This window comes from Umbelopsis ramanniana, assembly GCF_025399195.1.
Source record: "Umbelopsis ramanniana AG unplaced genomic scaffold K450scaffold_14, whole genome shotgun sequence".
Classification (NCBI taxonomy): Eukaryota; Fungi; Mucoromycota; class Umbelopsidomycetes; order Umbelopsidales; family Umbelopsidaceae; genus Umbelopsis; species Umbelopsis ramanniana.
Genome location: NW_026252100.1, coordinates 146,527 through 168,228, shown reverse-complemented (window position 1 = coordinate 168,228; position 21,702 = coordinate 146,527). Strand labels below are relative to the sequence as shown.

Genomic DNA, 21,702 nt, shown 5'->3' with positions numbered 1-21,702 from the left:
TTGCCCGTTGCAGTGTGGGACAAAATCTATCAGACCCTGATCGCAGAAATTTCCCATATGGTAATGGTCTATTGCCAGTGTGAGTAAAACCGTGTTCTACCGCTGTGAACAAAATGAACAAACTTTATGCTACTAATCATAATGCCACTCACTCAATAAACACGGAGAACCCACCTGAAATACGTAATAGATCCAAGGAGGTGTGGCCAGGAGGGCAGGATAGACAGGATATAGATTATGTCACAGTAATAAATTCTATATCGTGCAAAGAAAAGTACCTTGAGACGTCAGGTCATACCCCCTCTGTTCTTTGAGGGGGGGTATAGACGCGCGGAGAAGGCATGCTGTGGCCAAATGGAATTGACTGTTTGACCTCGGCCAAATATCGTCGCTTGCCACTGTGCCAGTCTTTGGGGTATCAAATGACCCTCAAGGGCAGGGAATATACCCAGCAGAACGTACATTGAATTGCCCTCTCAACAACAACACCACCTACTTGACAACCCTGGAAATGCCTTTTATAGGGAAGCCATCCTAGCAAGGACACGCTGAATTGAACGGAAAGCTAGCGTTCATAGCCATTTAAAAACCCCTCCATTGAAAAATTCCTGTAATCCCACCCTCCCTTCTCATTGAACGCTTTTACGCAAAGATGACTCACTCTTCTGACAGTGCGCCACTTCTGCCAGGCCAGCCATCGTCAAGCAAAGGCCGCTCCAAGCCCCCGTTCTCAAGACCTTCCTACCGTCGAAGAAGATCAAGTTTTGATGCCACTGTTTACAATGCTGGAACAGTACCCTGGATCAAAGAAGATGAACCTACTTCTGAAGTGGGGGCACAGCCTGATGATCAAAAAGGTCTTTCTCTAGCTCAGATTCTGTTATTGACCCTTTGCATGGCTGGTGTTCAATTCACATGTAAGCTATTGGATTTTTGTTTTCTGATATTGCATCCGCTTCACCCGTATGGCCAGCCTGGAAAGGTATATTAATTCGATGCGCATCCATTTCATTCTTTTAGGGACTGTTGAACTCTCGTAAGTATTTTTCTTCCCCTGGTCATCAAGACCTCCTGCTATGCCCCGAAAAATGCAGTGGCCGTGAAATTAAACAAAAAATTCTTCAACAGTTATGGCACTCCATACCTACTTTCTTTAGAGCTATCCAAGGAACTAACGGCATTGGTCTGGCTTGCTGGTCCATTGTCTGGTTTGTTAGTCCAACCTTTGATTGGTGCTTTCAGTGATAAATGTACCTCACGGTTCGGAAAGCGACGCCCTTACATTTTCGTTTCTGGTATCTTGACTTGTTTGTCTATGCTCGGTGTTGCCTATGCTCGTGATATGGCAGACTGGATCGTAGCTAATGGTACATTCGAAGATGACGAATCTCAAAAGGCTGCAGTGAGTAATTTCCCTATTTTTATATATATATATCTCAACCTCTTCCTTGCCAAGGCATATATTAAATAGACGGAGAGAGCGGCGATATTTTCTTTTCACTTAATACTATACTTTCGTTGGAAGCAGTAACTTAATCGCTATCCGAAATCCTCCAATCTAACAAGCCAATTTTATCATTGCAGAGGCGGCAATGGGCTATTATCATTTGCGTATCAAGCTTTTACTTTTTGGACTTTACGTTGAACGCAGTCCAAGCTATTTGCAGAGCCCTTATCTTGGACATCCCTCCTCTCTGGCAGCAAGACAGAGTAAATGCATGGTCTGCCCGGCTCAGCAATACCGCTACCGTCATTGGTCACTTTACTGGATTCATGGATCTCGTCCATATCCTCCCCTTCTTTGGTGATACTCAAGTCAAGGTGTTTTGCGTGGTGGCCATCATTGTTTTCATCACCACTTTAACAATTACCAGTCTAACAACGAAAGAACAAGTCCAGGAACCATCTCCTGAAGATGTGGATCAGTAAGTAGATGTGATGATAATCCATTATGGCGGACAAAATTACTAACTCTCACGCATAGACCATGGTATCATACATTCGCATACATCTGGAAGGCTTTCCGATTCCTCCCACGACCCATCCAGACATTGTGCAATACACAATTCTTTGCCTGGATGGGCTGGTTCCCCTTCTTGTTTTACAGGTATGTCAGAGTCTTTCAGTTGTATATAACTGACTCCAAAAATCACCATCAATATACACTGCATACTGATGCGACTCAACTTTTCTCTCAACCAGCACCGAATGGGTTTCTGAAATTTATTTCCAAACCCATCCCACTGATGGCAGTAATCCTGACGAATGGGCTAGAGGTACCCGTGCCGGATCATTTGCGATGCTTTGTTACGCTATCACTTCTGTGGTTGCCGGCGTCGTTCTGCCCATGTTGGTTACCAAAGATGGTGTGTCCAAGCACTCCATATTCTCTTTAAAGAACATTTACACCTTCGGCCATATCGTATCTGCCATCGCGCTTTTGTCTTCCTTTTACGTTGAAACCGTCACTGGGGCAACAATAGTACTCACAACCATGGGTATTCCTTGGGCTATAGTTTTGTGGATTCCATTTTCACTTGTGGGAGAATACGTCAGTTATGAAGATGAGCGAAAGAAAAAATCCATTACTCCAGCTAATTATGGAGCCGTTACTGATGCCGCTGCCCCTTCGTCTCCTTTACCAAAAGAAGCAGATGAAGAGCAGAACCAAGAAGAATTTGATGCCGGACTTATTCTTGGAGTTCACAACATGTATATAGTATTCCCCCAATTTGCAGTTGCTATCATCGCTGCAGTCATCTTCGTCGTCGTCGGCTCCGTGGCTCCTGAAGATCCCGCGCACCCAGCAAAAAGTGGAATCACTTATGTTCTTGCTTTTGGTGGTTGCATGAGCATGATTGCCGCCACTGTATCTCGATACATCGTTCGTGTTGTGAAATAAAGGTTGAACATGTGAGAGGTGTTTTGTTATCATTATGTTTTTATTGTTTGTCTTCTTGTGTGTGTGTTTGGTTTTTTGTTTAAAGCCAGTATTGCTAAATGTTGCTTTTGTCTCTAGACTATGGCGATATATCACAGTGTGATGATACGATACGTCTACAAGTAATTTACAATCATAAAATTTTGGATAATCTACGTAAGGCATCTTGCCTTACGACAAATCTGCAATCCACTCAGTTATGCTGTTGAGATCTCCATTTTCAACAGAGCATCCGATCAAGGTGACATCGTTTTCCAAATGTTCAAACTTGAAGTCTTGACCCTCATACCCCAAATAGTCAGCTATAGCGTCTCCGGATGACTCTTGCTGCTCAACAGCGGCACTTCTAGTTGCTCTCAGTCGGTTACTAGTGAGAAATAGATCGTTAATTATGGTCGTCCATATGCGCTATTGGTCAATATTCTGACCATCCAATTGGTTATCCACAGCCCTATCTCCTCAACTTACATTTCTGCCTCCAACAAAGTCTGAATTTTGCTAGTAGGCAAAGCGGTAAATAAATCAGTCTTGTTACAAGCGATTATTATTGGGATTCGAGACTTGGTAGTGTGTTGGTTGGCCAAGACATCGTACAAGTATCTGATGACAAAGTCAGTGATCACGGCCGTCAAATACTGAAAATAAGGTCATATATATGACTTACTCGGCAGTGGTACGAGCGGATCGTCCAACAGTTGTGCTGTCGACAACAAAGATAACACCACGGGCGATGGGCATAAAGTCTGCGTATCGGAAACGCAAGCGCTCATGCCCGGGGACATCAACGAGTTGAATTGGTTGTTTGGTGATTGCAGCTCCCTGAAACATAGATAGTTCAGACCATTGTGTTGACATTTACAAATAAAATAAATGACAATTTTCATACGCTATCATCTACAAGTTGGATAGTGGCTTCGTTTTCCTTCATAGACGTGATGGTTGGCGACTTCTTGTTATATCGAAGCTAAATCGAGAAAACGTGGTAGTCATAAGTAAAAGTAAACGTGTTTAATATTCCAATAGAGCGTTATAACTTACTCTAGTAAATAGAGCAGTCTTTCCGGCATCTGTTGCTCCAAGAATTAAGTATGTATTGTTATTTGCTTTCTTCTGAACAATGAAAATCAAGCCTTGAGAGAGTGTTGAGGATTAGTTGCTGTTTCGTAAGATCAGTTTACCGTAAGAGCCATAATGATTTCCATCTACCTATTGCTATGATGGCGAGAACAAGGACCACCAAAGCTATTAAAGCCAGTGGATTATCGAACAATGCCATTGGGATCTGATATAAAAGCGTAGATCAGAGTTTTGGGATGTTTGAAGGGCTTTGAAAATCGCTGGCTGGCTGGCTGGACCGACCTGATTCTTAACAAAGTCGGAGTTATTCACCCATCCTCGAATCCCCAGAAGTTGCACAGCTTGCATGAATGACACCAAGCAGCACGTATTTGTCGAGCGGCGGGCTGTCCTGAACTTGGCTCATAGCTGTGGTCTTGGTATTGTCGCTGAAGAAGAGTGGCTAGAGGGATACCAGTTATATGTTGTTGAACAATGGTAAGCTTTTTCAGTAATAGAATTTTGAATCTCACCAACCTGCTTATCAACTCATTCACAGGATATGCGACCGAAATGTCACCTCTAATGCCATCAAGGTGTTTACTGGAGATCCCTCGCATAGGGTATGTCGGACTTCCCTGGCACATAGTCTAACATTGATGATACTGATGACTGAATTCGTTTAGATCAAAGTCTGCGTTATTGCGATCACCAGCGCCGATCTACAGAATCCCAATGCAGAGCTGCGCTCGCATCTAGAGATATTCAGGAACGACAGTTCTCTAAAACCAAAATCTGTAAGCTGATACTGAAATCAAGTTGATCCACATCCGCTTGACAGCAGTGTAACCATGTTTCTATTGATCTTTAGACTCGACTTGGTGAAATCATGTTAACAGATCCTAGCGAATACGATATGGACATGGTACTTATACCGGATGGTGACTACGAAGCATGTATAAAGCAAGTGTATGTCAACATCAATCTACGAAAATGCAATTGCACAGGACGTAGTGCTCTCAATCTGAACCATGCAAAGTGAGTTTAACGAAGTATAAAGACCGCTACGACCTGTTCCTCAACCTAACATTTGAACATAACAGTCAAGCGTCGCAGGACAAGTTTAGATCCCTTTACCGAATTTCAGACGTCGTACCGTTTGACGATGCGGTGATCAATTTGGTGACGGTTGCTCAGACTGCATTATTCCTATTTCACCTACTGAAGAAAGAGTATATAGACGGGCTGCTGTGTAATGAAACAATGAAGGCATTTGGAAGCTTTTACAGGGAATATAATCCAGCAGATATACAAGAGGTAGTATTGTTACCGTTGCTTCGATACGTCGCCTTGTTCTCACCTTACCTTTCCGAAATTAGATCCGCGAAGCTTGGATGGAGCCACACTTACTCACAGCTCTAATCACCAAACTCATAATGTGTCGCCAAAAGCTCTACAACCTAGGATTTACTGTAAGAACAATCAAAAAATTGTGTTAAATCAAAGAACAACGAGCTGATTTTTCTTTACAAATATCTCTCTCAGACGGTTAAAGATCCTTTTACGGACCACGAGACATTTTCCTACAACATCGCTAATTTTCAGGTAGAATGCCATGCATAACATTGACTGGATATTCATGGGGTTTTCTTCATACGCTGACCCACGTTTTTCACATACTTACAGCGTTCCAAGGGTCTACTACGGACAGGGGCAATTGACCTTCCCACATTGGAAAAACTGGATCAGTACACCCTGGGACCTTTAAAAGTCAGGAAGGCCATAAAATCAAAGCTGGATGATATTTCTGGTAACTAGTTTGCTACATCATATGTATCTTATTGATAATGGACACATGCTAATGTTCAAAATTAGGCATGGGCAATTCACCCTTGGTTAGTGAAACCTCGGATCCAGATATATTCTCGAGGCATGCCACCATCGATAGTCTTCGCGTAATTTGGAGGCCAAGATTGAAGGGAAGCAACAACTATGATGTCGATTTTCCTGTTGATTGGATTCAAGGAAGCAAGTCTCTTCTTCGGGGTGTATCGGCGAGAACGGTAAGCAGTCATCTGTACATTATCATATAGTGTGTAATCAATTATGCTTACAATCAATGAAGACCAAAACAAGCGAGGTAGCTGCTGGGATGATATCCAAGGTAGCTGGTTCTTTCACAAGGATGGCAGCGCATGATCCTCGCAACAGGTTCGATAGGCACAACTCTAATAAAAGTACCTGGTATAATTACTCTATGAACGACAATATCGGCTGGGCTCCAGGGCTACCGTCTGAAGAGAGGACTCGCAGAGGAAGTGGTAAATCTCGAACATTTCATCCGGGTGGCGCTAGCTCTAGAGAAGCCTTGCAGAAATTTCCAACGACTTCCGATTTGTCCATATCCCCTCAAGGCTCTCCGTCTGCTCCACTTGAAGACAAATCTAGATTACGATCACCTCCACAGTCACCCGGAATTGGTTTTGAGAATGATGAGTCCGTATTGCCTTCAATTTCATTGCTGTTTCGCAAAGTTGTATGTAATATTAATATGTTTGCAAAGTTCGGCGTCAGACTCGGAGAGAGACAGTGCGCGGCCTTCTTTAGAGCTCTTGGATAAAGGTAGATCTCTTACATGCGAGCTCCAACCGTTTCTTTGAACGTTTTTGACCTTTCTTTTGCCCACTTAGATCTTCCTTCTGCGTTTAATAAGAAGTTATCAAGAGTTGGAACGGAAACCTCTAATATTAGCAGCAAGTTGACAGGATTGAAAACGGCAGACGATGATTCCCCAATGACGCCGAGCGAGGAATTCCACGATGCTGTACCCCACCAAGCGGAGACACCGGCTGTCAAAGTAATTGCAGCGGAATCCCGACCCAGAATGCTACGATCCGTATCTGATAGTATGCTACCTATGGCGGTATCTTCGCAGCCAATGGATGATTCACTACACAACGATGCGGATGAAGGACATGCCATTGTGTTCTCAGATACAGATGATGTTGATGTTTACAACAAAAAGCATTCTTTGCTTTTCCAACGCGCCCATTCTTTCACTTCCGTACCGATGTTAACCCAGATTCCAAGGTAATGTATGCTTTTCCCTAATGTTTCACCTTTTAGCACATTACTCAACTCACATTAACTGGTTTTGCAATGGTATTACAGAAAATACGCGACAATGGATGTAAAGACCTATATTTTGTATGACAAACTGCTTGATCAGCAAGCTGAATTGACTGCCGCTGTCACAGAGCTAGAGGTCAGTAGATTTTTGTTTTTCAAACCATTTATGCTTCCTAATACTGACTGCATAGATATCACAGCATACGTCACAAATGTATCAAGAGCAAGCCCGCAGATTAAAGGCGACATGGCTTCACAGAAAGCAGATGTTTGAGGTGGGTTATTCATCACAGTAGGATGGGAAAAGCGACACGGCTATAGACTCAACCTTTTAATAAACATATAGGAAACAGAAGCAGCTGCTAATGAGATATTGGAGGAGGAAGCGCGAATGGAAAGTACTGTAAAAGGTCTTGAGGACGGCAGCGCAAAGTTGCTCTACGAAATGAATGTTATTAACGACAAGCTGAAAGACGTGGAGGAAAATGTCACTAATTTTTACAGCAAAGTTGAACTGCTGGAGACCAAAATGCACAAATCCCAAAGATCAGCCACTACCATGCTGATTGTTAGTAATTACTTTAATCATTATATCGACAAGTTCAAAAACAGCATCTTTGGCCCACCCGCATCAGCTCCCTTTGCTAGCGAGGACCGTTAATCATTCTCTTACCCGTATACACTTATAATGACTATCATATGGTTTTTGTACATAATGAGTGAGGTTATTGTATTACCTCACCGTTTCCCCACTTTATTTTCACACAATATATACACAAGGTCTGCTTTATCTACGCTTGGTAGAGCGCGAATTGGCAGTGTCTTTACTATCGTCGCCACTTTTTGCTCTTTTCTTACTAGCCGCTTGATCTTGCTCTTTGAGTGATTGTACAACCTTTTGCAATCTTTTGCTTTTGTACGCTCGCTTGCGAACCGGCTGCTGAACAGGTCTATCAATAGTAACATCAAAGAACTGCCCAATGGACGCCTGCGCCGCAGCCTAAGGAGACAAACACGTTAATGTATGAAACACAGTAGTAAAATGAAGATTGACCGTTCATATCCCTTTACCTTTCGACTGTTCATTTCTTTGATGACCGGCACAACTAAGCCGTCGACCTTTTTCTCATCCCATCCAAGCATACTGTAAAGAAAACGTCGAAGAGCATCCAGATCCGGCATTCCCCACTCAAACTCTTGCGTGGACGCATCGACGTGGGGACTAATATATGCTTCTCTAACGTGTGGATTCGGAAAGTCTTCAGGAATTTCTAGACCGCTGTGTCTCTTACGCTACCAAAGCAAATATAAGTGAGTATGGCGGAATAATAGAAATGGAGTTTGATTGTATATTCCTTGATGGCACTTACAAATTTCTTTCGGAAATCCGACGTTTCATCCTTGGGTAGCATGGGAGTCTCCCACCATTCTTTAAACCTCTGTAAGGGTTTGAGAGGCGGTTCATCGGGATCGCCTTGAAACTCCTTTAATATTTCCATGGCGGCAACTTGACCAATTCCTGCAAACCCAGTAGTATAGTCGCTTCCAAGCAAATAGGCCAGCTGGATCAATCGCTGCCTGTCCAAGCTTAGTTCTTTTTCAACATCGTTCGACATGTAACATTCTACAAACTTTTCTTGATTAAATACGTTCTTGTAAACTTTACTGGCGCCGAATAGAAAGACATCCGAATCGTCAGTGACAACTCCATCCACCAATGAAAGCTGTAAGAGTTCAGCGCATTGTGCTTCGGCTTCCATGGGTGACACAATGTAGGGTATACCAAACAATCGAAGCAACTCCTGAACAAGTACTTCAGCTTTAGTGAATGTTTCACAGTCGCCTTGACCATGCTTTCAAACACATACCTGAGCATCCTCAATCATTTGTGTAGTCAACTCATCCATGTCTCTCTTTTGACGTCTTTGCTCCTTACCCAACGCTCTCAATTCATCATTGATTTCTTGCCTTACATCAGTATAGTCTCTTGAGCCAAATTCGGCAACAAATCTTGCGTACTCGCTGTCTTCTGCTTCTAGTTTTGAACCAAGTTCTTCCTCTGAATTATAGCCGTCATGCTCGCCAGACACTTGGGCCTGGTCCGCAATATATGCTTCAATTTCTTCCTCCATCTCAGCATTTGTGATTTCGTTAGTAGGCTGCGGAAGTGTCTTGCCTAGTTCTTCAGCTTCACGTTCAGGGGCATCATCGGCTCCACTGTTGAGTTGGTGTTCAGCTTCATCTTTCTCAATACCTTCCATATGGTCTTCAGCATACTCGCCCATCTTTGTAGGCTCGGTTTCCGACTCCAGATCATTGACTTTAGCGTTACTTTGCACTCCAACTTCATCAATATTTCCAAGAATTTCTTTATCCACTGTTATGGACTGTGGTTGGCTGTCATCGTTATCTGAAACGTTATTATTATGACCATGCTCCCGCTCCGGAATATGTGCCATTCCATGACTATTTTCCTCGACAAACAGCTCAACCTCTGCTGAACTGCTCTTCGATGATGATGGCGAAAAGTTTGGAACGATGTTATTATATGAAACTTGAACATCAGAATCATGATCTACGTCGACCTGTTGCCACTGTTCATCTTCGGATTCTTCCAATTCTATGATATCGCTGGTGTCTGCTTCGACCACTTCATGGTTGGCATGTGTTTCATGTATCGATGATTGTTCCTGAGAAGAAACTGTTTCATGTTCCATGACACTTTCACTAGTTGGGCGTAACAAGCTGGACTTCTGTATTGGTATATTGATATTAAAGTCGAAATTGGAAAGAGGCATGATTGGGTGTGAAGTCGCACTCATTCCTCGATGTTCATTTTCCTTGCCTTTAAAGTCTTTCGCTGGATGGTCTATCGTGGTTTGACCAGGTGGAGTAGTTGACGGAACTGTCGGTTCTTCAAGCAAACTATAATCTAGTGCTTCAAAGTCATCGTCGCTATCAACCCAAACCATTTTGTCGGATTGTGGACCATCGGCCATTTCTGGCTTGTCCTGATTTTCGAATTGCTCCAGTAACTGAACTTGCAATCGCTTCCACTTCATAGTTCCTTCCAAAATTGTTATGTAGAATCTGAACGATTCTTGTCGTAATTCATCGTGCAACGCTAGTTTTCCAGTTTTACGGCTGATGGCTGATAGCTTCGATTCCATGTCTTCGACGCTTAGCGTATACACAGCATCTCTTATTATATGTTTGTATTCATCATTGAGCGAATGTTCATAAATAAATGCATCCGGGGACTGCTTAATCCAATAATTGACTAATTCCGGCCCAGACATAGTTTCAATATCAGGTCCAGTCTCTTGAGTTGGTGAAGGCTCCTTGAGAGCAGTGTCATGTTGAAGTTTGAGCTTCTCGTCCAAGTCCTGCTTGCTCTGGAAACGTGCCATAATTTCTTGAATGCTCAGATTGTCATCCACATAGGCGTTCATATTGTCCAAAATGTCAGCTTGAATGCTAGAATCTTGAATACTGCGTTCATGCTCTGGTCGTGTTTGGACAAACAGTTCATTGTCGTCCTCGCTACCTTCGTCACTGAAACCAGTGTCGACAACATCAGCATCGTTGTCAGCGGCATTAGCGTCGCGTTGAGTATCGTTTTTATTCATCGATTCCAATAACCGCTTCAGGGTAGGATTGCTCTCTATAGCCTGCAAAACTTTATCCTTTGGACCATCACTTGAACGAAAGTCAATTACAACACAGACAAATACACGAGTGTACAACCGTAGAAATTATAACCTACGCTGTCTCCTTAGTGTCATCATCCGAGTCTTCCTCTTCTTCCTGAATGTCTTCTTCCAGCAAAGGTTTATCAGCAGTACCTTTATCATAATGTAGACCTGGTAGCTTCCATCCAAGTCCTTCAGTGACATCTTCGTTTTTCACTAGTACATATTGTTTTCCTCTCTCACTCGCAATTCTCACAGGCTGAAGATCTTTTACATTGCCGACTGCACTGTTGACATCAAGAAGACGCTGTGTCATGACGTTCCTATGCATCAAGTGTTGAATTTGCTGCTTGGAAAAGTCCAACGATGTCTTTGATTTGCGAATCATCTCATCCAATCGAGCCCAAGAAGTCTGGCGAGACTTTAACTTCAAATCTTGAATAATTTCGTATTGGATTTCGGTTGGCAATGAACGAAATGTGTCGGAATCCACATTTAAATCTGAAGGCTACGACATGCTCAATGTCAGTTAAATTGTCCGCTGATAAAGTGAAGATAGGTCGACTGTAAGATATGAAAGCAGGTAATAAATACTTTGAATTCCATGATAAATTCTCGAAGCTCTTCATCTGTGGCAAAGCGTGGATCTAGTTTCTCTTTGGCTTTCCTAATAAAATTTGATGATACCTTGGTCAATACCATGCTCTCCTCATATTGCGTAAACAGGAGATGCTAGTCATTACTTGATTTCGCCACTATCGGCTGGGAGTTCATATGGATCTTTGCGAAACCTCCGACTCTTAACAGCTGCAGCTTGAAGCTCGTCTAGGTAGGTAAAATTTCCAGCCATGACATCCTTCACGTCGTTGCTTGCAATTGCAGTACTAGCACTAACAGGGCCCGAGGAGGTCAGTGCACATTCAGCCAAGTTTCAACAGCATCCTCCAGCAAAAATTACCGTTTCTCATGTTCACGTATGGCTTGAACCTTCAACTGGGTTTCAAGTATCTTTTCTGCAGTTTTCTTAAGATCTTTTGTTCTCTCTGATCTACGTTGCCGTCGCTCCCTCTGCAAAAACAAGAGACGTGTTAAAGGGGTAGTCGAAGCATGGTTCAAGTCCGTCAATGAATACTTTCGATTGTAAGTCTCTTCAAAGCCGGGGCACCTCCATCAAATACAAATACTGGTCTAATGTTGTAATATAGAAGTTTACATATCCTTCTAAAGAAGCCAACTATGTGGGCATTCTTGAGGGCATTGCCTTCTTTGTCTCTAACGGCCTTTAAAAAGTGATATAACCAAATGCTCGCGTCAATGGCTAGTTTTCGCTGTCTTAGAGAATCAAGCTGTACAGGGCGAGCTACGGGTGCAAGGATATCCCATAAATTCTTAACACCCATTAGCTAGTGAGCTGAAAATAAGAAGGCAAAGCAAGATCTCGCAGTAGATCGAGAAGTTCAACCTTGCCGTTTTCACTGTCACGATTCAAACACCGCCTCGTTCTCGACTGATCACCTCTTCCTGGCTCGGAACCAAAATTCATAAAGTTGACAGTGTTTTTTGAATGGAGCGAATATTCCAACCTTGATGAATAGATTATATTTACTGTTAAATGAAAAGAGTTGTATGGGCATAAGAACAAGATATAAAGTATTTGATTGAATGCGAAAATATCAACAAGTCATTGCGCTGGGCTGTTACTCGGGTGCATTCCAGTCAGCATGGAAAGGCACAACATACTCTATGAACGACATGTCAACATCAAAGTGTATCCATTATCCACAACCTCTTCACATTCAAAGTGTAATTTTGATTGGCCAGAGTTTGCTGAGTTTCACTTCACATTCAAATTTCTCCAGCTCTTTCGCGTATGGTGGAGGGACGTTTTCAAACAGATTCAGTTGACATCAAGATTCTTTCTACTGTGACATCCTTGTCCTTGTCAGCATCTCGTTTGAAAACCTTCTCTCTTTCCTTATTATTTGCCTGGATGAGGTCTAATTCCTAATCTGGTCCTGGCTCTATGCAAATAATCGTTGGCTTCATTATCGCTTTTAGCTTGGGGTATTTGACATCACAGTATGGACTATTCGGCAGTGTCATTGAGGAATTTGTAGATGTTACTCTTTCATCGAACAAGGTACGCCCATTTGTTTTATGACTCTGGCTAGACGCCACTACTTACCTCCTCTTACTTATACCACCACCCCTGACAGAGAGGAATAATTCTCGTTGTAGCAGGCTTAATATTATCGTATATATTTATTTTAATTCCGTTAGAAAGGATTGCCTCCATTGAATCCAAAAGGGTAGGTTGAAGGATATCGATCGTAAGATGAGGGGCAGCGTGGCAACTAATATCGCATCTTAGAGTGAAGGATACCCATTTCGTACGTCGGCGAGAGAACATTTGCAGCGGAGAGGAAGTTTCTGAACATTATTCTTTTTTGGTCTTCATACAACGATATTTGTAATGTTACATAGCCCACGCACGATTACAATTTTATTGTCAAATTTTATGTTTTCTCTGTTTCGTAGCTGTCAACAGCTTTGATATCATGTGGTGGCAAATTTACAATTTGCTTTTACCCACAGGTTGAGGATTGGTCCAATTAGGAGACCGTTTCTCTACAAACGCCTGAAGTCCTTCAGCCAAGTTTTGACCCGATGTCCAGTTCTGAGCTTCTTCAGTGTCCATCAATTCATTGGCAGCTTTTGTGAGTGATTCACGCTCCAAGGCAAGCAAAAGTCCGCGTTTAGTGACAAACACTGCATCAGGTGAGCTTAGAAAAGAAAAATAAAGTTGAGAGGATGGCTCGGCTACATGTCAAAAGGTCGAAACAAGAGGATATCAATACTTACTTTGCAGTAATTTGCTTGGCCCACTTTAACCCGGCAGTAACGACATCTTGATCGTTGCTGATGACTTCGTTGACGAAGCCAAAGTTCTTGGCTTCGTGGGCGCTCAAGTGACGACCAGTGAGGGCCATCTCACAGGCACGTTGATAGCCAATGATTCTCACAACGCGAGCGATACCGCCCATAGCAGCAATGACACCGCGCTTGACTTCAGGAAGTCCAAAAATTGATTTCTCTGTGGCCACTACTATATCGCATGCCAACACAATTTCCGTACCTCCGCCTAAGTGACATTCAATGTTAGAAAAAAAAATGTGGGGTTGAATCGGGACGGGAATTTTTCATTGTCACCATGCAGTACCTAAGGCAAACCCATTCACAGCAGCAATTACAGGCTTACGAGCTTGATTACGCTTGCTGAGCCCTCCAAAACCTGAGGCTGGCATTTCGCCTCCAGACAAGCTGCTTTTGCTTCCGGGAGTATTGGACTGCTGTGCCTGGTTGGCACTTTTGAGGTCCATACCAGCGCAGAATGACTTGCCACCTGTACCAGTGATCTACAAAAACGTGTTATTCATTGTATCAAACTGTTGTATGATGTTGTTGTATGTGGCTCTTACCACCGAGCACCAAATCTCTTGGTTATCTTCTGCCCAGTCAAAAACTCTTCCTAATTCCTGATTCGCTTCGAGATGCAAGGCATTGAATTGCTTTGGTCTGTTGATGGTGACCAGGAGAATGTGTGGCTCGGGTATAGAGAGGATGCAGTGCTCGACTTTGGGTAGTTCTATGGCCATAGTAATAAAAGGAGGAGTGCGTAGAGAGAAGGAAGGATATAGTCTGTGGGAACCTCAGATGGACACTTTTGATCAACGACAAAAATTACTTAGTCATGGCTTTTGCCCACCCCAAGCTCACTTGTGCCATGCTAAAACTCTCCTTTCAATCCAGTCAGACATGAACCCAAAGAAAGGGCTGTGTATCACATCGACGTTGAATGCGCACAGATATGTCGGTTTCTGTATACTTTACTGCACATCGTAGAGTATCGGCTGTATGGCTCCATCCACCTTCATGTTCGTCTCCGCCGCATAAGCTTTCGCACGTCTACTGTAATAAACGACACTCGCAAGCATGCATGGTTTTAAAACAAATTTGCTTTCATTTATGTTCAGAAAATAAAACTGAGAATCATGTACAAGATGTGCCGTAGTAAACAACTCGAAAGAGCAAATCGAAAATGAAATAAAACAAACGTCAAATGAGAACGAAAGGGAGAGAGAGAGAGAAAAAATAAAGACAGAACAATAGCGAGAGGATACATAATTCAGGGTAGTGCAGATGAAAAGGTAAACATCATGGAGGCGATGGAGGAGCAAAGGAATCTAATGAGAAGTAAGGGGAGAGGGAGGGGAACAAGAGAAAATATAATATACTATACAAAGAAAAGGGAATGTTCCCAAGTCAAAGAATACCTTGCCACTGATGGTCCAAGAAAGGGCTATCAGCGAGCAACCACAAAATCGCATTGGATTCTTCATCGTTAGACTCGAATGACCAGCTTCAACACCTTGATCAATTTGCCAGAACAAGCTGTTGGTTTTGCTGCTCCTGTGCTCCTGTTTGTTGCTGCTGTGACGTCTGTGATTGACCTCGCGATTTCTTGGTGGTTGGGTCGTTCTTTTCCGGACTATTAGGAGGGGTTATTCTAACTGCATTGCTTCGAGGCTGAAGATGTTGCAGTCTAGGACTATTCACAGGACTTTTGAAAGCACCATTGATAACGGAAGCAGGGAGGGCTGGGCTACCGTTCATAAGGCTTTCAGTATGGTTTGATGCAGGATCAACCTTGAAGGTGATACGGCCTCTTGAACGATCTTCAAATAAGGTCATGATGTTTCCGTGATCACCAACGCGATATGCAACGGAAAATGGATCGATCCAAAGAACGAAATCCCGCGGAAGATATGAGTGAAGTAATTTAGCATCAATATCGGCCTTCTTTGCAGCTATAGACAAAATAAAGTTAGTGAGGTGCTTTTCAAAAAAATGTTTTTTGGAGTATTTTTAACAGCTTGAACAATAAGAATAGAGGGGAATGGGTGTTCAATGTGAACACTCATAAACCATGGGCAAAATCATTTCTTCGCCCAAACATTCCTATATTAAACCCAATGACCGACGGCCACCCCCCGTTGCAACATTCGGGAAAATATTCATAAATGGGTCTATTTACCTGCTAACAATGCATCGTCCATCACTCCACTGAAGTTTGAAATCGCTCTATATGCATTTCCACGATATGGCTGTGTCGTATCCCAATGGTCCGCATAGCGGGATTTCAGGACTTCAATCAGTCTGTCCTTGAACTTGGATAGAGGATCAGGGTCTAGCTTCGTTTGCAAGAGTCTACATAAGAATTCGGCGGCTTGTACAATCTCGATATGCATTCTTGGTGAATTGGTAAAGGTTGAAAGTGAGTGAGTAGAGTCAGTTTTGGTAGAATACTAGGGTTTGGAGAAGTGTGGAAAGACACCCAACTGGCAAATCGTAAACCGCAATCTGGTCGACGTCCCGTGAGCACCCGCCGGAGCCAATCATAGGCCGCCTTCTGAAACAAGTCTGTGACCGCTGAATGGCTCTAAGCCACACCCATGCTCCACCCATTGTGTGCTTATTAAGAGGGATATAAGGTTGGTACGAATAGAAATATGTTTAAACCAATAGCTCGTTTGATGTTTGTTATTAATATCATTTTTAATCTGTCGTAACAATGCAATGGACGGTTGGATAACGGAGTAATCGTAAGGTGTCGTTTCCTGCCAATCCGATGTTCAATTTTGTGTCGAGCTTTGAAATTTTTGGGAAAGTGGCAACCGGTAAAGCCTGTCAAATACCATAGAAACCATAGACTATTTAATCTTAATGCTCCCACAACCGACAAACAAGAGCCACTTGTTCTTGACGTATTTCGAACTTGACTCTGACAAGAAGCCTCATTCAAAACTCATTAACAGTCATCCATTTAACCATGAGGCAAGTACCAAACCGCGCTTTCAGTCACCAAACAATAGACCATTGACTCAATCGCGTTATAGATTCAACTTCTGCTAGCTGACACGCAAGCTGAGGTGCTACTTCGATCCATTACTGAAAATGAGCAGTTCTTTTACGAGGTCGAAGCACCGCTATCAATGTTTTTAGATACATCATTTTTGGAGAAAAATCTGACAAAGAGTAAGGACATTGCTTTTGTCAGTATACCTCTGCACTGTCGATTTCTCATTTCGTAAGACAAATTATAGAAGCCGGCTCGGATCAGAAAACTTCAATGTTTTACATGCATACAATAGACACGTACTTAGATACTGAAGATGTGGCAGTTATTGATGGTGACGGCCATCTCGTACTTAGTCTGCAAAAAGAAACTTACGAGGCTTTTGGTTTGGAAGGAAAGGCCGCTACATTTACTGGAAACGGACGAAGATATAGTTAGTACTATGATGATGGCATCGGTACCTACTGAAGTTAAAAAGCGGATATACTAATGCCATCTTCACTACATAGTCATTACCATCGATGTATCAGCACCGACGTTTCGACCGGGTAACAAGACGTTTGACAGAACAAAATGGTGTTTGGATAACAATTTATCGCGATCCTTCAAAATGGTCATGACCCGAGTTGATACCAGTAAGTTGGTAATATTCATTGTGCGCAGTACCATGTGTGGCTAACTGATGTCTATTCAGATACTGGAGCGTCGCTAGATGTACTTCTTTCCAATGTACAGCACAACAAAAAATCAGTATCATGGACATCCTCGAAATTGGAAGGGATCCGCTTACCGAATTTTGAAACTTTGAAACTACCTGAGGGCGCTACCCCTGACAATAGATGGAAAGACGAAGCCTTAGAAGCGCACGAGTGGTTGGGAATGGCAACACTTGGATCACAAAGGTACAAGTCTCGGCCTACATGTATCGTGAAAATACTTCATTTGCTAATGGCCCGTTTATCAATTAGACTATCTGTCAACGACAAGCCGGATCCATTTTTATCAGTATACAGCTGTCCAGAGCCATATACAACTGGCAGCGTTGCATTACTTCGATGCGCTGGTTTGGTCACCCCTCAGTACATTCAAAATTTGCTGATCACTCTTAGGTAATAGCATTTTTCTATCACCTCATTACGCAATCAATCATAAATACTAATCCAGTGCGTATTTCATATGGAATCATTAGAAAAGAGATAAAAGCCAAGCAATGCTGGGGCGCATTAACTGTGTGGGGATATCGTGATTCACCTATAGCATGGCGCGGCCGAGAGCATGGCTTTCTCACAAGTGGTGAGAATGATTATACCATTTTGCTTTTGAGAGAAGAGAAAGATGCTTGTGAGCAACGAGCAGTTTGCTACCAGGCACTTGGAGTCTATGACGCATTGTAAATATGTAATACCTGTTAGATTACTGAATAAACCCTGATTATCGCCATTTGTGACGCTTAGACATCATTCTCAAAATATTAGGGCCGACGGTAGCTGAAATTTCGTACTGACTCGCCTTACTGGAAAGTCATGAATCCAACATTAGAGCCATATAAACTGCCAGGTATACCAGATTCAGCGTACTACATTCCAAACTTCATCTCGGCGGCCGAAGAAGAATACTTGATCTCGAAGGTAAGATTATGGGGAATGCACTTCGTACTTCTGATTGGGAATCCACTGACCACTTGCACCAGGTACAAACTGCACCAGCACCAAAATGGGTCTCATTAAAAGCCAGGAGGTATGGCTCTTTATGCCACGTCATCTAAATGGTACAGTGCATACTAACCAAGTGCATCATCCATTTAGGCTACAGAATTGGGGTACGTGGTCAAGCCGCAGCCAAAAGAAACGTAGCTTGATGCTAACAACCATTAAATCTGGCGTTTGAACAGGCGGGACTCCTAAAGTAGAAGACGGAAAAATGTTACAAGAACCTATTCCGACATGGCTGAAGGAACCTATTTTCAAGAAACTGCAGAGCATTGGAGTCATTTTTGGCGACAGTCCATCCACTGAGCCGAATCACGTCCTGGTGAACGAGTATCTGCCTGGTCAAGGCATTATGCCTCACCAGGACGGACCACTGTATAACCCGATCGTTGCAACAGTGACTTTGAATTCTCACTCGATACTAAATTTCTATCCACACGGTGTGGAGAAGGCAACAAGCGAACCTGAATTCTCGGTCTTACTCGAACCTCGATCACTCTTCGTTCAGACTGGCCAGCTTTACCAAACCTATCTCCACGGCATTGCTGAGGTAACTGAGGACGATTTGGCGGAGAGACCGCCAATCAACTATCATACAATCCCTAATCGTACCCTATTACCGAGACAAACAAGAATTAGTTTGACTTATAGACACGTTAAACGTGCCATCAAAAACCCGTTTGCAAAGACTCTATTTAAACATTAACTCAAATTTATAAACAGTTATGATAACGATTGTATAAGTTATACAATGCGTTAGAGTCCGTTAAATAATGTACAGAAAAATTACAAGACTGAATAAAAAAAAACACTGGTATCGTATATGAGACTACATTATCTTCTCCTTTTTTTGGGATTTTTTCGCATTTACTCATTGGGCTGGCCTTTGAAGGCAACCTTGTATGTCTTTTTCACCCAGTTATTTGGAACAGACGTTCTTTCGGGTTCAGGAGGTCTTTTGTTGGACAGATCAACGCTTCTTCGCTTGATCACCTTTTCAGCAGCGGCGCGGGCCCGAAATGAAGGCTGCTTCATGTGCTGTCGAGGTGGCCGGTTGCGCTGTGCATCAGCATTGTGAATAGGTACAGGAGGAGGCTGGTGAGCTGGCACAGGGGGAGGACCATTGCGTGTCGTCATGGAGGTAGTACGCAATCGAGCAAAGAAACCCTTCTTTTGAGCTGGGTTGCTTTCTTCAGGATTGGAGGAAGCGGTCGGTGTAGAGAGTGATGCTTTCAGGCGAAGCTGCTTATGTTCATCTTGTTTGGAGGGTTTATGATCTGGGTATATTTCGTCAATGTCTTTTGCACTAACGTCGGACGATGAGGGATGGTGTTTGCTTGATATCGAAGGGTTGGCATCAGAGATGGAATGATTATCAGTGGTATTTTGCGGTTCTGGACCACGATCTGTTGCTGCTGAGATAGGTTTTCGATCATCAATACTGGAGAGTTGTTCCTTTTGCATCTCATTTTGTGATGGACACCTGTCGCCAGCGACGAAGCTAATGATTTCTTTTGTTGATCGTTTTTGAGAAGTCAGAACTTTGCGGATGCTTTTCCGCCAGCCGTTGGTCAGCGGTTCTCGATTGTCCATCAAGAATTCCCACATTTGCATGCAACGTGCGCTATTTCGAGTAGCAGCATTCAACATGGAGTCGGCGTCCTCATTTTTCGACCCTTGAAACACACCATGAAAATTTCGGCGATTCGAAGGTCGGCGAGCTGCCGCTGCCGCTGCTGCGACGGATAGTATTTCCTGACCGCTACATGACGGATAGAGCAGCACAGCTAATGCTTCAGATGTGATCAGATTTTTTTCCGAGTGCTCCAGGATGTCGTTGATAATTACATCCAAAAGATACACCAAAAGATGTAGATGTGGGAAGGCCATGAGCGATCCTAGCTCGATCAGTGCTTCAATTTTGGTAAAATCGGATGTGTTCAAATCTGTTGAGAAATATCAGCATTCAATTTCAACCCATCATTAAGGACTGTAAATTTCTACTTACCGACAACTTCCATGAAGACGGTCGAAAATTGAACGGGAATGACAGGTTCTGGAAGGGCGCCTAAGTATTTCTTAATGACGGAAGGAAGAGTATGGATATTCATGGCAGAGAAATCATGGACTTCAACAGGAGCTCTTTCAAACTCTTCGCATAGAGCAATGACTTCCTTCTCTCCACCATTGATGCGAAAGATACCTTCGACCTCCAAACCTAAGCAGATGAAATACGTCGTTCTAGCTAACCAATTTTACTTTTAAGATTATCGTCATTGCATGGTCACCTACCTCGTTTTCTAACCTCCATCCAACATTGATTCAATATAGTAGGAACGACGATCTTATCGCCCTTTACGTCCACAGAAGTGAAAGAGTAATTATCCTCTAATGCAACACCAATAAAGGCGGCTGACGGCTTTGGAGATCGCATTTTATCAGCTGAAGGCGAGCGCTTTGACAGCAACATTGCGAATAAGTTGGAAGATCGTTTCGGCTTGTTATCTGTCATATCCAAATCGACGTAATTGGTAGATTGAGGAGTGGCATCGAAAGATTTACTGTTCTGACTTCGCCCCTTTTTAAATGCCAGGGGACTAGTACGGGATGTAGCGGTGATGGAGCTTTTGCTTGATTTAGGTGTGATGACTTTGCGCGGGGTTGGCGACCCATTATCATCGACTTCAGACACTATTCGAGACACGTTGTAAGGCATCATAGCTATATTGAAGCGCTCGATGTGACTCGCTGCTTCCGAGGTAGGAGCTCGTACTCGCAAATCATTCGTGGATGAATTGACTTGTTTCCACTGATCATTGCGAAGTGGAGCACCGGGTTTTTTGGTATTTCGATTCGGAAGCGGGCGAATTTTGTCGTTGTATGGAGGAGGAGACGCTTGTATTTCGTGTTTTTGGGCTTCTGGTGACGACTGCTTTGGTTTAAGCGGGCCAGCGGAATGGCGAGATGAGTCGCGATTAGACTTTCTGGGTTTCTTTGCTGCCAGATTACTGTGCGCATCTTGATATTGGTGCTTCAGCTCCGACGCTGATATTGGTAAGCTCTCAGTTGTCATGAGGAAAGAGTGAGCGAAAGCAAAGGCAAACGGGGAAAACGGAAGGAGAATTCGGCATGTCCTGTTATTTTGAGTAGCCCAAAACGGAAATCGGCCTCCATTGGAAACATGTGTGTGACATGAGAAAAAAAAAGCACTCAATTCAGTTTTGGTCAGGTACCCTCAACTTTGCCTTAATGACGGAT

At 43.1% G+C, this 21,702-nt stretch overlaps 10 protein-coding genes across 10 annotated transcripts; 5 read left to right on the top strand and 5 right to left on the bottom strand.

Moving 5' to 3' along the window:
- The first annotated feature begins 615 nt into the window (after positions 1 to 615).
- K450DRAFT_231785 (uncharacterized protein) lies at positions 616 to 3,154 on the top strand. Its single transcript, XM_051587487.1, has 6 exons — positions 616 to 917; positions 1,021 to 1,036; positions 1,129 to 1,402; positions 1,585 to 1,925; positions 1,985 to 2,107; positions 2,203 to 3,154. Exons 1-6 carry the CDS (start codon positions 653 to 655, stop codon positions 2,900 to 2,902), a joined length of 1,719 nt encoding a protein of 572 aa, XP_051446540.1. The 5' UTR covers positions 616 to 652; the 3' UTR covers positions 2,903 to 3,154.
- On the bottom strand, positions 3,008 to 4,271 carry K450DRAFT_231783 (uncharacterized protein). Its single transcript, XM_051587486.1, has 6 exons — positions 4,148 to 4,271; positions 3,980 to 4,071; positions 3,828 to 3,905; positions 3,606 to 3,760; positions 3,410 to 3,541; positions 3,008 to 3,308 (listed from the first exon to the last, which is right to left on the bottom strand). The coding sequence occupies exons 1-6, from the start codon at positions 4,215 to 4,217 to the stop codon at positions 3,113 to 3,115; spliced, it is 723 nt and encodes a 240-aa protein (XP_051446539.1). The 5' UTR covers positions 4,218 to 4,271; the 3' UTR covers positions 3,008 to 3,112.
- Positions 4,272 to 4,361: 90 nt separating this feature from the next.
- K450DRAFT_231775 (uncharacterized protein) lies at positions 4,362 to 7,826 on the top strand (the record flags this gene model as incomplete). The annotated part of the gene is made up of 15 exons (XM_051587485.1): positions 4,362 to 4,495; positions 4,557 to 4,620; positions 4,684 to 4,794; positions 4,869 to 5,035; positions 5,101 to 5,314; positions 5,377 to 5,469; positions 5,543 to 5,602; positions 5,684 to 5,807; positions 5,873 to 6,060; positions 6,123 to 6,493; positions 6,561 to 6,619; positions 6,688 to 7,087; positions 7,169 to 7,262; positions 7,327 to 7,401; positions 7,473 to 7,826. 15 exons carry the CDS (start codon positions 4,365 to 4,367, stop codon positions 7,785 to 7,787), a joined length of 2,466 nt encoding a protein of 821 aa, XP_051446538.1. The 3' UTR covers positions 7,788 to 7,826.
- A 24-nt stretch (positions 7,827 to 7,850) lies between these two features.
- Positions 7,851 to 11,468, bottom strand: K450DRAFT_231764 (uncharacterized protein). The gene is made up of 5 exons (XM_051587484.1): positions 10,893 to 11,468; positions 8,995 to 10,825; positions 8,497 to 8,928; positions 8,198 to 8,419; positions 7,851 to 8,126 (listed from the first exon to the last, which is right to left on the bottom strand). Exons 1-5 carry the CDS (start codon positions 11,204 to 11,206, stop codon positions 7,914 to 7,916), a joined length of 3,012 nt encoding a protein of 1,003 aa, XP_051446537.1. The 5' UTR covers positions 11,207 to 11,468; the 3' UTR covers positions 7,851 to 7,913.
- Position 11,469: 1 nt separating this feature from the next.
- On the bottom strand, positions 11,470 to 12,260 carry K450DRAFT_231759 (uncharacterized protein). Its single transcript, XM_051587483.1, has 3 exons — positions 11,951 to 12,260; positions 11,777 to 11,884; positions 11,470 to 11,708 (listed from the first exon to the last, which is right to left on the bottom strand). The coding sequence occupies exons 1-2, from the start codon at positions 12,216 to 12,218 to the stop codon at positions 11,808 to 11,810; spliced, it is 345 nt and encodes a 114-aa protein (XP_051446536.1). The 5' UTR covers positions 12,219 to 12,260; the 3' UTR covers positions 11,470 to 11,708; positions 11,777 to 11,807.
- A 337-nt stretch (positions 12,261 to 12,597) lies between these two features.
- Positions 12,598 to 13,321, top strand: K450DRAFT_231757 (uncharacterized protein). The gene is made up of 3 exons (XM_051587482.1): positions 12,598 to 12,958; positions 13,035 to 13,127; positions 13,190 to 13,321. The coding sequence occupies exons 1-3, from the start codon at positions 12,842 to 12,844 to the stop codon at positions 13,250 to 13,252; spliced, it is 273 nt and encodes a 90-aa protein (XP_051446535.1). The 5' UTR covers positions 12,598 to 12,841; the 3' UTR covers positions 13,253 to 13,321.
- A 1,917-nt stretch (positions 13,322 to 15,238) lies between these two features.
- Positions 15,239 to 16,328, bottom strand: K450DRAFT_231752 (uncharacterized protein). Its single transcript, XM_051587481.1, has 2 exons — positions 15,914 to 16,328; positions 15,239 to 15,686 (listed from the first exon to the last, which is right to left on the bottom strand). The coding sequence occupies exons 1-2, from the start codon at positions 16,125 to 16,127 to the stop codon at positions 15,253 to 15,255; spliced, it is 648 nt and encodes a 215-aa protein (XP_051446534.1). The 5' UTR covers positions 16,128 to 16,328; the 3' UTR covers positions 15,239 to 15,252.
- Position 16,329: 1 nt separating this feature from the next.
- K450DRAFT_231746 (uncharacterized protein) lies at positions 16,330 to 18,209 on the top strand. Its single transcript, XM_051587480.1, has 7 exons — positions 16,330 to 16,370; positions 16,442 to 16,713; positions 16,776 to 16,914; positions 16,983 to 17,168; positions 17,245 to 17,370; positions 17,430 to 17,844; positions 17,925 to 18,209. Exons 2-7 carry the CDS (start codon positions 16,603 to 16,605, stop codon positions 18,127 to 18,129), a joined length of 1,182 nt encoding a protein of 393 aa, XP_051446533.1. The 5' UTR covers positions 16,330 to 16,370; positions 16,442 to 16,602; the 3' UTR covers positions 18,130 to 18,209.
- Position 18,210: 1 nt separating this feature from the next.
- Positions 18,211 to 19,231, top strand: K450DRAFT_231739 (uncharacterized protein). The gene is made up of 4 exons (XM_051587479.1): positions 18,211 to 18,363; positions 18,426 to 18,472; positions 18,541 to 18,554; positions 18,627 to 19,231. The coding sequence occupies exons 1-4, from the start codon at positions 18,259 to 18,261 to the stop codon at positions 19,148 to 19,150; spliced, it is 690 nt and encodes a 229-aa protein (XP_051446532.1). The 5' UTR covers positions 18,211 to 18,258; the 3' UTR covers positions 19,151 to 19,231.
- Positions 19,231 to 21,542, bottom strand: K450DRAFT_231734 (uncharacterized protein). The gene is made up of 3 exons (XM_051587478.1): positions 20,737 to 21,542; positions 20,453 to 20,662; positions 19,231 to 20,390 (listed from the first exon to the last, which is right to left on the bottom strand). The coding sequence occupies exons 1-3, from the start codon at positions 21,515 to 21,517 to the stop codon at positions 19,312 to 19,314; spliced, it is 2,070 nt and encodes a 689-aa protein (XP_051446531.1). The 5' UTR covers positions 21,518 to 21,542; the 3' UTR covers positions 19,231 to 19,311.
- Positions 21,543 to 21,702: the final 160 nt, after the last annotated feature.